Raw genomic sequence first — 15,705 nt, 5'->3', positions numbered from 1 at the left:
GGTGTTGCTATTCGACTTTGGGAAAGTCACTTACCCTTACAGGGCACTGGTTCCCCATCTGTGAAGGGAGACATTGATCTCCCTCATAGGACTTTATGAGGATGACAAGCGAGAGCAGGTGAAGAACCCGGCAGTGTATGGCACAGAGCAGGTGCTCATGAACCATCAGTTCTGCTGACCTCCCCTCTCCTGCGCGGCCCTTCCTCCCGCCACACCGCAGTCCCCGGGAAGTAACCGCCTCCACCTGAAGCTCCACCACTTGATTTGCTTTAGGATTTTACCGGTGCGCTTTCTCCGCCTTAACTGGGAGGGCGTTTTATGTCTCCGTAGTCATCACCCACATCCTACCTTATGTTAACCAAATGTTCGATGAATGCCAGCAATTGAGTTTTGTGAGAGGCAGGCTTTCCATTTCCCTACCCCAGGGAGGTCATTACCATTTCTTTGAAAAGCAGTAGCTAGCAACAGCATTGCAAGATTGGAATTAGGAGCCTCAGGGAGTTATGGTAGCCCCTGAAGTGATCACAGAGAATGGTATTTTCATTCTTGGTTCTCCCTTTGAGGAAATTTGCTATGGCCAACTCGTGGAAATTGTTTTCCCAGATATTTTTTGTGGGGAGTGGGGAGGTGGGAGGAATGTGTGGAACCTGTTTCATTTCATCAGAGCTCCATTGGAACAGGACTTGCAGGAAGACAGCTCTACAGTTTTACCCCCACTCCCCAAGAAAAGCATGAGCCTGTGGGCTTGTGGACATAGTGGCCAGCTTAGCTTGACCCTTGGTTTATGGCTTGGAGGTGGGCTGCTGGGCACCCGAGCAGGGAGGGCGAGCAGGGGAAGTCAGGTGCAGCTGGAAAGGGAGCAGGACGACCTTAGCCAGATCCTCCAAATCACTTATTTGGAAAGGAGCTACTTTATTTTGCATTAAGTGTTTTCCCGTGAATTTTCGAAATAGCAGTCACACCCACATTCAAATGTAGGAACCAGAGTGTTGGGCGGGCCAGGCCCCTTCCAGCTACAAAAGGTTGGGGTTCTATAAACACGCATTTGGATAATGGGAACCATTGTTGTCACTTGGAATGCTCTTCCCAGTTCTTTTTTCTTTTTTTTACTCAAACCTGTCTGTCCTTTAAGATCCAGCTCAAGTCCCCCTGACCAGTTTGCATAGGTCCTTGATTCTGGGCCATTGGACTGGCTGTTAGTTAGATGTAGGCCTGTGTGTTGAACTGTTAGTTATTAACCCTGTTGTCATTTGGGCGTTTTCCGGTGTGTATGCCTCAGCTTCCCCACTAGGTCCTGACTGTAAGCCGAGGCACCGCGCAGCCCCAGCCCCGCGCAGCCAGGTGCGGCGGTGCCTGCGCGGCTCAGGTTGCTTGCTAGAGCGGCAGCCCCTGAGAACCGGCGGAAGTGCTCACCTCGCCCACTGAGTTAGAAAGTCGGGGGTGGGACGCAGCAGTGCAATGAGCACTCCTGGTGATTCTGGTGAAGTTTAGACGACCTCTGGTGTTGTAAGAAGGGGATTCGAAGGTCTGACAGGCTCTGCCATTTACTGACTGACTTGACTGTAGGAAAGTGAACTTTTCTTTTTTCTCTCCTTTTCAAGGGTGTTTTGTAGAACTCTGTTCTGCAGTATGTTAATGGGTACCCCAAAGGTAGTAGGGGTAGGTAAGAGGTTCTGTGGCCAAATAAGTTAGTGAAATAGTTTTAGCAAATTTCAATACAATGTTTTGTGACGAGCCTTCTCGGCTACTCAAATGGATCACTGAGGGTCACCCAGAGGTGTTGCAAACTTGTTAGATGCCACAACACCCTTTCTGCCACATCCTTGCTAACTTTTCTGGTAACAGTATCTGGTGGAACACATTTTGGGAGATGCAGGCTTAGTGATCTGTACGGGCACTTGGAGCCTTCAGACTCAATTCCCTGTAACTCGGTGAGAACTGCAGAAGCCTCAGATGCAGGGAAAACCAGACGTGGTGCTTGTGGACTTAGTGGCCAGCTCTGCTTGGGCCTTGGGCAGGCCAGACTCAGGTAACAGGAGGGACATTGGGAAGATATGGAAGGGAAGGCTAGTGTCATCTTTTTCTTAGGTAGAAAATCGTATATTAGGGGAGAGGCGGGGATGACCAATTTAGGAAAATGTCATTTACTGACAGTATTGGAGTCCTGGCAGGAAACATATGGCATACTGAAATTGGGCAATTTAAGAGACTTAAATAAAAGAACTATTTATAAAAGGTGTAGGCAGAGTTTGGGAAAAGTGATAATGGTTGACGTAGGGATTGAAGTCCTCTATGCACAGAGGGTGTTCCATGCATCCCATTCATTCCTCATTATAACCCCAAAGGCAGGTTTTGTTATTTCACTCTTTGCAGAAGAAAGTGAAGCTCAAAGAAGCAAAGCAAGTCGCCCCTGGAGAGCAGCTAGGAAAGGGAGGCCCAAGCCAAACAGCCTTGCCGGGACCAGCAGCCCCTGCTGACCCCACACAGCTCCTCAGGAGAAATGGCCTCTCTTCTGCAGGTTTTCTCCACACACCGAGGCCGAGAACACTGCTCTCTACAAGCTCGTGTTCTGAGCAGTCAGGAGAGAGGAGCCCATGAGGCAGACGTAGAAATTAACAGTAGAAATATGCAGATGACACGCTATGGGGAAGATGCAGAGATGGTACATGCGCGGTTTCCACGTCTGGGTGGGTTGGGGCTATGGAAATCTGTCGTCCATCCTTTTGGGGGGTTAGTCTCATTCTGGGAAATATTTTTGGCGGGTGTGGGAGCCATTTGAGGGGCATGAATGAGGCAACTGAGTTTGTTGGAGCTGGGGGAGGTGGAGGGACGTTTTTCAGACATATGGCCCAGCTTGGGGAGGCGTGGCACTGGGAGCAGGATGAAAGGGTGTTCTCGTCATAGGTGCCGCTGCCCCGTGGAAATGGGCCTGGTGGTGGGAGGTGGGCAAGCAGTGGGGCGAAGCTGGGGTGTATGGGGGCCACATCCCTGGTCTGGTGAAGTCTCTTTCACCCAGTGTTTTTTGTTAGAAGAAGGTAAATGTTGATTTTTCCAAGAACTGGTTTCACCACTTTTAGGAAGTTTCAGAGTATATAAATACTTAATTTCTCTTATGCCCCAAGAAAATTTATAAGTCACATTTCTGAGGAGGTTGCATTCTCCCATGTCACTTTGAACTTGGGTTGGCTTTTAGTGCTCAGCTGTAATATGTCTCATGGTTAAGTCTTCCTTATTCCAGAAAACAAAAACACCTCTCAAATACTGTGCACAAGACTTGCCTTTGAAAACATCTGGTAAAAATAACAAGTCTCTTGGAAGACTGATTCTCAGATACAACCCCTGCCTCTTTATTAGCAGGGAGTCGCTGGAGTAAACCTTGATTTCCTGTTGCTTCCACACAGCGGTCCTTGACGGAAATATTTCGAATGTTTCTTTAGGCAGCAGGGAACCTTGAAGGGCAAACAGAGCACCGAGGCCCCAGACAGGGGCAGAGACGCCTTCTTGGCCCAACAGGGCCTCAGGGTGTGTGGAGAGCTGGCCCGGGGCCCGGGTCCCTGCCCCAAACTGCTAAAAACAGCCCCCCCCCCCAGGCACCAGTGAAGCCTAACCTGCCACCCCTCCAGCTCTTCTTACAAGCAACATCTTTTAAAATAGTCTTAAATGTCAGACGTATATTTTTTTCACAACATGCCTCAGATATCCCATAAATTATTGTGCAGTAAAACGTCGATCGGAAGGCTCAGAAAATGGGTCTAGCGCTCTAGTCAAGGAAGTTTTTGGTGACTTTGGTAACCTTTCACCCCACCCCCCGGCTTAGCCTTCCCCCACCACCACCACCCGAACTCACCGAAGATAATCACTGTGAAACAGAGCTGATTCTCCCGGCCGTGTTTGAGGCTGTCCTCACACGGCAGAAGGGATGAGGGGATCCCTCTGGGGCGCTGTTTTCATGATCACATCACCTCCCAAAGGCCCCCCCCTTCTAATATCATCACCTTGGGGGTTTGGTGTTCAGCACATGAACTTGGCCTGGGGGCACAAACATTCAGACCATAGCAGCCAGCGCATTTCATCTAGGACATTCCATTATCGCTTTGTCCATGGAAAGTGGGGATCTAGAAGATGTTTTCCTAGTGAAGGTCTTAGTGTCATATACTTTTTATATAAAGTCAAATCAAATATTTGTTGCCTATTTACTACATCGTGTGAACATTCAGAAAGGATATATACAGCAAATAAAAATTTTTGCTCCACTTGAAATATGACATTAGCATGAAGTTCTCTTTGCTGTTTGACTCAGGGCAGCATCCTCTGGGGGAGACGACACTGGGCTGGGAGTTAAAAGTCCTGTTTCATTCCAGGCCCGTCGCAAGCTCACTCCGACTTCGCGGGCAGGCTTCTCCTTTCCCACCTGGCCTTTTCCTCATCTGTACTGTTAGGTGTCCAGCTAGATTGTTTCTAAGGTCTCCATAACAAAATAAGCCTGACAATGATTTTTATTGAATATTTTCCACTCTGTAAGATACTGAGATAGTTCCCAGTAAGTGTAAGAGAGTCTCTTACTTTGGGAAGTTTTTAAAGATCCCTTGTAGCTAGGTAAACCGACCTACCAAACAAAAATACTTTTTGACCGTTCTGTAAGAGTAGATCAATGCAAAGAGTAGAGAGGATGTCACAATGAGTGGGGTGCTCGGCACCCCCTTTCGAGACTTACCCCTGGTTTACAGCAGAGGAAATGGTATAGGAGCTGTCACATTAGTGGGACAAAGGGTGGACTAGACAGCGAGTGCCGGGAGTCCTGAGCAACAGCTGTCATTTGTGAAGCTCTTGCCCCATGCCTGGCTTTGTGCCAGCTACTTCTGGGGGCTTCATCTATATTATTCCAACCAAGCCTTGTAGTAGCCACATGAGAGGAATGCTGTGATTACTACCTTTGACATATGAGAAAACTGGCAGCTTGCCCAAGGTCACAGAGCTAGTAGTAAGTGGTGGAACCAATAACTGATATTGAGCTTGTATTATCAATCACCATGCCTCTGAGGGAAGGGTGAGGGCGTGGGTAGAGAGGCAGCAGACCTCCTGTTAAAGGGGAGCATGGAATTGGCCATGAGTTGGTGATGGAGGGAGAAGGGGACATTCATGACCATGAGCCACCTACACTGACCCACTTCCTTGTGGTTCACTCACCTTGATGACCTGTTCCCGCCTTGCTGGATCCTGGGCAATAACGCCTCTCTGTTAAAATTGTAGCCCAAGCTTGGCCAAAAAAGTCCCTCCAGCGTTCCCACCAGTGCTAAAAAGAGCCATGTGTTAACTGGAACTTGGGATATCTTTGCCACTTGAGCTGGCAAGAGTCATGTCAAGAGAGTAAACAGCTGGACTCAATTACTTGAGATTGAAGGGTGACCCCAAGGGCATAACTACGAAAAGGCTTAAAATGATTTTTTGAATTTCCCAAAATGTGATTTCACTTTAAACTAATATATATAGTTTCCTTTTAACGTCTCCACTTGCAGAATAAAAAAGCCTAGACTGGGGATTTGTGCTGTGAGAGGCTCCAAGCGAGCGGTGCGGAGGTCCTGACTAGCACTCAGTTCCTTCCCTGGACCAGAGCACTCACCTCTGTTGGCTCACAGGCCTCCGTCCAAGCTTCTGTTCACTGTCACTCTCAGCAGCCAGCAGTGGACATTGTCCAGGCGTCCCGAGGCATTCAAACAAAACAAAAACCCATTATCTTGCTTTTAAGTGCCCTCCGGCGCTTGGAGTGTAAGTCCCTCCCAGGCAGTAGCAGCGCTCAGATCCGGAGTTAGCTCTGCACAGTCCGAGGCACTAGGCAGACTCCTCGTAAAGGCTGGGTGGGTATGTGGAGTGATTTGTTGAGTGTGTTGACTTAATAACCATACACATGAGTGCAGTGGAAAGGTGTTTTTAAAATGGGGGGGAGAGTGAAAGAAAGGGAAGTGCACGATGAGACATCTTTGTAGTGAGGTAGGGGTTGAGAGCCTGTGATGTACCACCACCCAGATCGAGTTTTAGGTCACAATTCCATCGCAAATTAGCCTTGTGACCCTGGAGAAGAACCATTGCCTCCTCTTTTAACTGGTAGCAACAGTACACACATCATAAGTGTACTGGGGATAAATGAGATATTATATATAGCATGCTAAGCATGGTGCCTGGGGAGCTCTTGATCATAATAATAGTTGTGTTTTATTTATTGCTCAGGGCAAACACTCAGATCTGGCTACCTTTCAAACTAAATGTTGAGCGGGACTTGAGTATATGTGCCCCACACCCCAAGTTGTAAGTTTACCTGGTGAAGACTGGTGTGGTCCTGAATGCTTTGTAACTACCAGCCCCCCAGGGTATGAGTGCTATTGGCTGTCTGGGTGTACAGATTAACATTGTGGGTCTCTTTCTCTCATATCTGGATGTTTGGTTCTGTGCTTAGGTTTCTTTTGTCCTTTAAAACATGTTTTAAAAAAATAAAGCCTGTTAAATCTAAAAACTACACTCCTGAAATGAAGTGTAAGAGGGATTCTTTTTCTTTTTTTAATGTTTAATGCCTGAATAGCAGCTCTTTTGAATTTGGAGGGTTTTAATTGCCTTTCTAATTGCTTTGTACAAGAAAGTATTTTCTGTTGCTAAATAATTAATGAGACTATATTTAGTGGAAACACATTGAGAAGTTAAGAGTCTGATAAGAATTGAAAACTTTCCCCTTAAAATAATATGGTAGGATTAAGTATTAACAGAAGCGGAAAGACTGCGTGATTAAAAAATAAATATTTGCTCTTTAGATGGCATCAACAAATGTATCAAAATATATTCCTCTTCTAAGGTTATGGTCACCGTGGACTGTGATACGAAATAGCCCTCATTTCGGGGTACAACTGAATTATTTGCTTTCTCAAACATCCGTGTAGGAAGTTTCGCGCTAAGCGATGCGTGCACTCCGGGTAGATTTCTCACGTGGAAACCCAGTGCCAGACTGTGCAGATGGGCAGCAGCCGCGCCCAGCAGGCCCTGCAGGTAGAATTACATGTGCACATTGTTTTATTCACTGTGAACATTTTGCAGAGGAAAAAAGGAAATACTGTCATCCTGCTTAAGTAGAATTCTGACACTGTCAGTACAAAATTATAGATTATATTTAAAGCAATGCAACAAATTCATGATCATTTCCAGCGCGGTCATTTTGGCTAGTGTTTCTCAGCGCGTGGCCCTAAACCAGATCTGCCAGAAAGGCGGTTCGAGGGCCCCCCGGGTCCGTCTCAGTCAACACGTCTCGGGGAAGAACCTGTGTAAGTTTGGCTGTTACCTGAATCAAAACTATTTTTAAACACAGAGAACTCAAATTCAAATTCACAATGAAAATTGAAGTCCTAGTTAAAGATTTAGTTGAGGGGCACGTGGGAGAATACACTTTAAAACGCTCGTTTTTTTTCTAAATTCTCCAACCAATCAGCGTAGACCAGGACCAACATTGTGAGTAGCGCTTTAATACTTTTTCAATATCTGCCAGAAAAAAACTTACATTTGTGAAAAATTATTGATCATGGAGTCATTTGGGAATTTATAAACCAGTAAATTTCAAAGAGATTACTAAATTCAGAGGGAAAGGGAGGAAGAGATGTTACCTCATGTAGGGGTAAAACTAATAGATAATTCAATAAGTATAATTTGTTTGAGGATAAAATAAGGACAATAGCTGGTACTCCACAAAAAGACAACAGTGATTTTATTAGGATCTTTTTACCACATAATTACATGGAGCAGCGTTTTTGGCTTTTGGTGAAATTAAAGCCAAGAAGGGTCTGTTAGTGTCTTGCCATAGTCTGTATACGGATAGAGCGGTAAAGGGGGAAAATCAGGGCATGGAGGAAACAAGCACTTTGATTATCTCAACATTTTTGTGACTTTAAAAATGACTTCCCATAACATCTATATTTAAATATAATTTTGTCATGTTATTTGTGTAGATTTCAGGGACAGAAGAAATGAATGAAATAAGATTCAAATAAAACTAACTTCTGTTTAGGGAAGAATTTTATATCACTGTCCTATAATTCTCATAATTCTTGGAAAGCTTTGGCCCTTGTTTTCCCCCTTGAAATATTGTTTGGACTGGGCAACAATGGTCTGTTCTTCATACACACTGTTGTGCTGGCCTTTGGGGACTCCTTGCCCGCCCGCCCACCCCCCAGTCTTCCACCACCTGCTCTCCCTCCCTGGGGGCAGAGGGGCCCAGGGGACTGGAATGTGAACCCAGCGCATCCTGTAGAGAAACCACACTTTGTTTCCAGCCAGGAGCAGAGCAACACTCGAAGGATGATTTCTGTATTTCCCTGAAAATTAATTGCCTGCAATCTCCCGTCTGGCACTGTGATCTATGAGCTCCCGTGACCCAGGCACGCCATTTGTTTTCTTTGCTAGGAATTTCCAGAGCCGTGGCTGGGTCACCCTCTGCCTTTCCCTGCAGCTGGTTTCACTCTGCCTTTAATGAAGGAGCAGAGCTGAGTGGCCCGGGAAGGGTTTCCCCGTCTGGCACCCCATTGGAAGGACTCGGCTGCTTGTCTGTGTTCAGTGTTCAATGCGTAAATGCTGGCTGCCCGGTGACTCCAAGAAAGGGCTTTTCCAGCTTGTTCTCATCTGGTCGGCGTCTAGGGCACATTCCTGAGCCTGCCTGCCCCTCCCTCCCTTCTCTTTGGACTTTGGTGTAACCAGCAGTGAAGCAGCAACGTATTTTAAGTCACACATATATGTAACTTAGAGTCACCGGGAGTTTCTGTCCCTGTTCACCGATCAGACTTGACAATGTAGCAAAACCTGACAAACTGCGTAGTCATCTTGGATTCCATGCTACCCAGGGTCTGCTGCACCTGGTTCTCCACATTTAAATTTGGCGGTCAGTTTTAGAGCTGTGATATTAGCAGATGGATATTTGAAATGTTTCATTACCTTGCTGAGAGTTCAAGCATTTTTCATTTCTGTTTTTAGAGTGTTAAGCACATATTTTAGGTTTTTTTCTCCCTTATAGTCTAGTGTATTTACTTGGATTTTACATTTTTTCAGAAAAAAACTTACTTGTTTTTGTACCTCTATTGCTAAACTGATAGGAAGAAAGTCTATAATTACATGCTCCTTAAACTGGATGTCCTCCAGAAATGTAATATATTCACCAAACTCCACAAACACCAAAGCTTTCTCTAAGAAGGTTGGGAACCCACCCAAGAGTGCTACGGTTCCATTTTTATGGAGGATTTTTGTAGCATATACTTAAAGGACTGGGGGGGGTGTTGTATGGGGCCTGTATTCTTTCCCCCACCTCTGCAGTCTTATGCCCCGTTAGAATTTTTGATGACTTCGTGTCCAGATATGTAAGTTGTAACTATAAACTGAAACAGTGAGAAGACCCACTATTCAATGCTCCACATTTAATGAACTTCTATTGAATGAAGTAATGAGTTCAGAAGTACTAAAGAGCATTGATGGTGGATTTGCTCTAATTAATGATTTATTTTTTAAAAGGAGAAAGCCATTTATTCCCCAACTTTGCACTTTTACATAAGATTTTAGACGTTAGTTTTAGAGACACTTCAAGTTACCGTACATGTTATGAGACCTCAGATTTTAATTTTCTACTGCTTTTCTTAATAGAAGGAAGAGAATGTCACAACAAAGATTTTTAAAGCAACTTAGAATAATATTCTCGCCCTGGTGACTTCCAAACGCATGCAGTCACAGACGCCTGTCTTCGGGCAGCTCAGCCTCTAGAAAGCACAGCAGCACCACAGGTGTGGTAGTTGCAACATCTGTTGCCGGTGTGGCTTCCCCACCTTGTCCTGTTGGAGGGGCTCGGCGGGGCGGGGGTCCTTTCTTTTTCCGGTAGGATGTGTACCTGGATGTTGCATTTGCTCATCTCACTGTAGGGACTTCAAAGCTTATAACATTTGGAAATTGTGGTCCTTTCCAGCCCTGAATTCTGTGATTCTCTGAGCCCTTTGGCTACACGAAACCTTCCCAAAGACATACCATGTTGTGTTTCTTTTTCTTTTTCTTTCCTCTCTCTCTCTCTCTCTCTCTGTCTGCCTCTGCCTCTTTCTCTCTTTCCTTACAGCCTGTTTTGCACAGCCAAAGGCAACGCTGTTCTATAACCTTCGAAGTTTTGTACAAATGTGAGTGCTGGGTGGGGTCACCACAAATTTTGTGTTTTTTTCTGTCCCAAGCAAAAAAAAAAAACCCCCAAAAACTTCCATTTCTGGCAGTGCCCGTCTCCTTGAAGCATAATCCCAGTAAACTGTTGTTATAGTAAAACGGTGACTAATTAGAGCCTCTTATTAGTCAGGATTTCCACCCACTCCTATTCGCCTCATTTTTGAAATTAGAACCAGACAAATGGCAAATAACCCAATTATGTGAGTACGTGGCTATTTCTGGAGTGCTTGCTGTATACCAAGCACTGCGCTACCTGGGTAAATGCTCAGCCCCATTGTTCCAGGCTAGTGATATTTTAATCTGATTTTGCACATGGGGAAACCGAGGCTCACAGCGGTAGAGTCACTGCCTGAACACCTAGAACTCTTTGCTGAAAGAGTTGGGTGTAAGGGATTTAATATTCTCCTGATCAGAATACAGTGTCATTATCATATCCCCGCATCCTATAATAACTTTAAATGAAAACATAGTTCTTTTCTCCCAGTGGCTTACGCTGTATTTATATAAATTGTGAATTGCGAAGACAAGGCCATTTTGTGTTGAGAAATTCTCTTTAACATCAGTTTGAAAATGACCTTAAACCTCCCTGACTGCGTCACCTTTTATTCTGGTTAAGCGGTTGCTATTACAGTGTCCCTAGTTAGTAAGCTTCTTTGAGTTCTGAGGGATGTGTGACATCTCTTCTTTTTTGATAATTTTATGTTGTCAGCCACCAAGGCAATTGGGCAGAAAACAAAAAGATTTGCAAAAGTGGCAGAATGAGATTTCAGCAGTAAGCTCAGAAAATCAAATTCTCTATGAGCAGCAGTTTTTGCTACAAATAAACAAGACAGGACAAATGTAGAAATTGTCACCTGTGGTTGCTGTAACCAAGGCTTCTGTGGAGCTTTTCATAGACCAATGGGCAAAATACGTTTGCTGGGAGCTTCTCTCCTGGGTACGGAAGGGTATATGTGGCTAAGGGAAATTTTTTGGCAGGTGGTGGGGCACGGTGGGGCTCTGATAAAAATCGCTGGACATCAAAGCTCTCTTGGTGGGCCTGACCTCAGCTCACATGCAGTACCTGCCCTGGTGCCCCTACCTCTGTAGTTCATCCTGCATGCCTCGGTCAGATTAATATTGAATCAGGAAACTTCCGAAGACTGTACCTTGTGTATTATGGCCTGACAGAGACAAACGCAAGGGCCTTTGCCTGCATTCAAGGCCATGTTGTGGCCTGTGCTTACTTTACTTTCGTATACTCGTACTTTCACAGACGCTTCAGTAGAAATCCTTTCCACCCATTGGACTGGACTTGGGCCTATTCTTTACCGTGCACCAAGCACTACCTATGTGGAAACTTCAGGCGAACAGCTCGTTTAATAGCCAGAGACATGCAAGACTGTAAGTTCTAGATGTAAATCAAGTGACACCTAGCTAGTGACAGCCATGAGAGGTAACTGTGGGAAGCCCAGTTACAGAGGGGATGGTGCTGTTGAGGAAAGGCAGGCCACGTAACTTCAGAGGAGAGAGGAAGTAGGTGCAGTAGGCTCTTGAGAGGCCAGCTGAGCCGGGCTGCTCTTTTAATCAGCTTGAGAAGACAAGCCTCTCTGTAGATGAAAAGGCACATCTGTAGCTACTCAGAAACCACCTGAGGACCAGACAGCCTCAGAGACTGTTGCTGCTGCCGATCATGCTGAAAGCAGCCACGGTGTGGTGAGCACTTTCTAATGCTGTGACAGGCACACTTGACGTGCCTGACCTGATTCAACGCTCATGGTGACACTGAAATTGGTGGCTGTTGTTTTTCCCATCTTATAGATGAGGACCCTGGCTAGGCAAGGTTAACTGACCATCCTCAGATCATGAGCCTAGTAAATGGCAGAGCAGCAGCTGAAACTTGTTAAATTTATTCTAGGGTTCATGTACACATTTTTAAAGGTTTTTGTAGGTAAGGGTGTGTTGATGGGTGTCATTGCTTCCTCAAGGCTGTTAGAAAATGTGAGTGTATCCAGTTTGACCCACCCTCCCCGGCCCCCAAACACTCTCCTTACTGACGTTAGTATCATAAGACCGACAGGGATATTTTAAGCATTCAGAAAAGGTGCTTTTGTCAGCATGGCCCCAGGTCTTTTGCAGGTCGGTCTTGAAGCTTGGCCTTCTCCCAGCTGGCACATCCCGACAGTGGAGGGCAGTCCGTCGATGCTGTCTCATGCTGCCTCTAGTGATTCATCAAGGGTTTGAGGCAGCTAGTCTTCCCCAAGCTAGAATGTAAGGTCTCTGAGGGCAGGCACCATGTCGTATCTCGGCTGATAAATTGGATTATTTCTTTGCCATAGCTGGGTAAAAATGTCCCCTAAAGTTATCTGTGTCTCTTTTTTTAGGCCTGTAGATTCTCTAATTGACCTTGACATAAGAGCCTCTGGCTTCAAGCAGGGACCGTTTGGTGCCTCTGTGGGTGAAGCCACATCATGGACTGGAAAGAGCACAAAGGCTTGGGAGCCAGCGCTGGGGTGTGTATTCCAGCTTTCCTGCTGGCTTCTGCAGGACTCTTCCATGAGTCTTTTAACGTTAATTGAGGCTCAGTTTTTCCATTTGCAAAATGGGTATAGAAACCTTACACGGAGTTGCACAGATCAGAAACAGCACGTGCACAGTGGCTGGGTCACAGTCAGCACTCAGGAAATGAAGGGATGGCTCAGCTGTCGGATCTGCAGCCTGAGCACAGGGCCTGGCACAGAAGGCGTGCACCTTCTGTGAACGGCGCTCGCTGGGAGTGGTTTGGTTCCTTGAGACCTGACCTTAAAGAGATAGCAATTCCGAAGTCACTCTTCTTTACAAAAAAATTATGGTGGTAAAGCACGCATAATGTAAAATTTAACATCTTAACTATCTTTTAAGCACATAGTTCAGTGGTATTAAGTACATTTACATTGTCGTGCAACCACCTCCCCCACCACCATCCATCCGGAACTCCTCTTAGCTTGCAGAACAGAATGTCTGTATCCATTCAACAACGTACCTTTCTCCCCGGCCCCACCGCTCCCGGCAGCCATTCTACTTTCTGTCTCTGAGTTTGAGTACACTAGCTACCTCTTGTAGGTGGCGTCATATACTCTTCAGCTTATTCCCTGAGCATAATGTTCTCAAGGTTTGTCCCTGACGCCTTTATCGAGAGTGCCCTTCACGGCCTGACTTTGTATAGGAGGGCAGAGCCAGAGATGGATGCCTTGGTTCATAGATGCTACTTCAGTTAGAGAAGCCCGATGTTTCGTGCAGGTAAGTGCCAGTAATATCAACCTCACAATAAGATACACGGTGATGATATTAAACAGTCTATTAAAGCAATAAACAAAGGATAATGGGACTAGACCAGCACCTTCTTGGCTAGAATACTTTTATAATACAACAATATAGAATGTTTCATATATATGTATGTTTAAATAGGCTTAAGCCTATTTTTTTAATCCTCACTTGAGGATATGTTTATTGATTTTAGAGAGACAAGAAGGGAGACAGAGAGGGAGACAAATATCCATCTAATGTCTCCCATATGCACCCCAGCTGGGGATTGAACCTGCAACCTAGATATGTACCCTGACTGCGGATCGAACCCTCAATCTTATGGTGTATGGAACAACACTCCAACCACTGAACCACCCGGCCGCAGCCCGTATATATTTTAAATTTTAATTTAGAAACATCTTATTAATTTAGGTATCCCATTTATAGATGAATAAACTCTGAAGCTGAGGAATTAAGGGTTTTCCCAATTTGTACAGCCCTAACAAAAGTGAAACTTTGTGTGCCTGGAGTCATACATATAAAGCGTTGAAGGGGCTCAGGGCCCTGGCAGAGTTCAGATTAAAGCCCAGTTCTTCTGACCTTGTTTTGTTTTGTTTTGTTTATTCTTTCAGAGCCACTGAGCACATATACCAGCCATTAGCATGCCATATTTTTCTCCATCCATTTATTTTTAATCTATATATGTCTTTATAGTTAAAGTTGGGTTTCTTGTAGACAGCATGCAGTTGGGTCTTGTTTTTGATCCACCCTGACAGTGTCTTTTAAGTGGTGCATTTAGACCATTGATGTTCAAAGTGATTATTGATATAGTTGGATACACATAGAGCGACTGAAGTTGGAAGTGTGTGTGTGTGTGTGTGTGTGTGTTTGTGGGCATGTAATTAAAATTTTTATTTATCGGTATGTAAATGTGCAATAGACACCAATCTATTTCCAGGTAGCCTGGTCTAAGAGACAATATAGATTTTCTTAAATGTATATTTTTTAATGTTTGCTGTGAGTTTGGCACTACATTGAATATTTTCATGGTCTTTCCTTATTTTGAAAAAACCTGTTTCAGAAATTTGCACTGTTTTCTCAAATGCTTGAATGTAATTTGTTTTGCCTGATGTATTGAAAAATTGCTTAAAATAAGTGCAGGATAAAATTAAGAAAACAGAGAAGGGTGGCTACTGTACTGGAGCTCACTGTGCGGTTTGTGGAAGCCAGGGTCTCCTGGTCTCTGCAGCCAGGCACTAATGGTCTACGCAGGCCTCAGCACAGGCCCGAGTTCAGGGATTATTGATTCTGGGCCTGCCTGTGTGTGTTCCACCCCAGTTCCCAAATAAATGCCACCAAGAAGAGAGGCGTTCTTAGGAAAGATAATGTTTTCAGTGTTTCATGTTGGCTTTTTGCTAGGTCAGTACACTCTCAGTAAAACTTCAGAACTTCTTAAAGAAAACAAACAATTCCTGAATGCGCCAGTATTGTGAATCGAGGTATTTAAGGCCTTCCACTGAATGGAACTTCTGTTCCCTCATTCCCGAGCTTTGCCGTGGGCCTGCTCTGCAGATGTCTGTGTGAAGCATGGTGTGGCAAATACGTAGCCTGAGCAATTTTGTGGTTTAAAAGAAAAGTTGAACTGTGGATTGTCTGTAAGAGTGGACACCTCTCCTGCCATATCAAACCCACCCTTCTTCCTCCTTCTCAACATCTGACAGACCGTTTTCAGATTTGTTAAGATCTTTGTTAAGCCACACACAGTAACATCTCAGTCCCCTTTCCCTCTGTGGTAGACTACAGCCCAATTTGACTCTCCTGAGAATTCGGAATGCGTCCATTCATGCTTTCTCTACAGGGAGACATGATGCAGTGGCTACTTCAGAAGAAAGGCGTCACTGATGGCCAGGGCTGGCCTTTATTAGTTTGAGGTTTTGTGTTTACAGTTGAAATAGAGCTAAGATGTCTGGCTTTTATCTAATGAGTTTGCGCATCTGCCCTCATTTGAGTCATCTGGCTTGTCTGAGAGAAGGGCCCCACACTCCCAATGCGGCCGTCAGACAGCTTGGTTTGGGCTCCGTGGACACAGCCATATTTGGGAAACACCAATGGGCCAGTGTTTGTATTGAAGACTCATCCTGGTTAACAATGCATGTTTCAGAAACTCTGTGTGCCCAGAGTTGTACATATAAAGAGTTTGAGAAGGAGCTCAGGGCTGTGGAA

General features: G+C 45.1%; 1 protein-coding gene across 43 annotated transcripts in view; it reads left to right on the top strand.

Moving 5' to 3' along the window:
* The window catches only part of SORBS1 (sorbin and SH3 domain containing 1), a 224,942-nt gene that overhangs the window by 81,816 nt on the left and 127,421 nt on the right, over positions 1 to 15,705 (top strand). For 8 of the 43 annotated variants that reach the window (XM_053662503.1, XM_053662487.1, XM_053662505.1 and 5 more), the window contains exon 1: positions 12,600 to 12,710. The exons of 1 other annotated variant lie outside the window; for it this stretch is intronic. In XM_053662503.1, the coding sequence (XP_053518478.1) occupies positions 12,669 to 12,710 (42 nt within the window). In that variant the 5' untranslated portion in view covers positions 12,600 to 12,668. Of the gene's footprint in view, positions 1 to 12,576; positions 12,711 to 15,705 lie in introns of those variants that run through there. 34 more of the 43 variants (XM_053662509.1, XM_053662519.1, XM_053662517.1 and 31 more) reach the window with 18 other exon arrangements.

This window comes from Artibeus jamaicensis, unplaced genomic scaffold (assembly GCF_021234435.1).
Source record: "Artibeus jamaicensis isolate MK-2021 breed Jamaican fruit bat unplaced genomic scaffold, CSHL_Jam_final contig_252, whole genome shotgun sequence".
Lineage (NCBI taxonomy): Eukaryota > Metazoa > Chordata > Mammalia > Chiroptera > Phyllostomidae > Artibeus > Artibeus jamaicensis.
The sequence above is the reverse complement of the archived record's forward strand: the minus strand, read 5'-3'. Positions and strand labels throughout refer to the sequence as shown.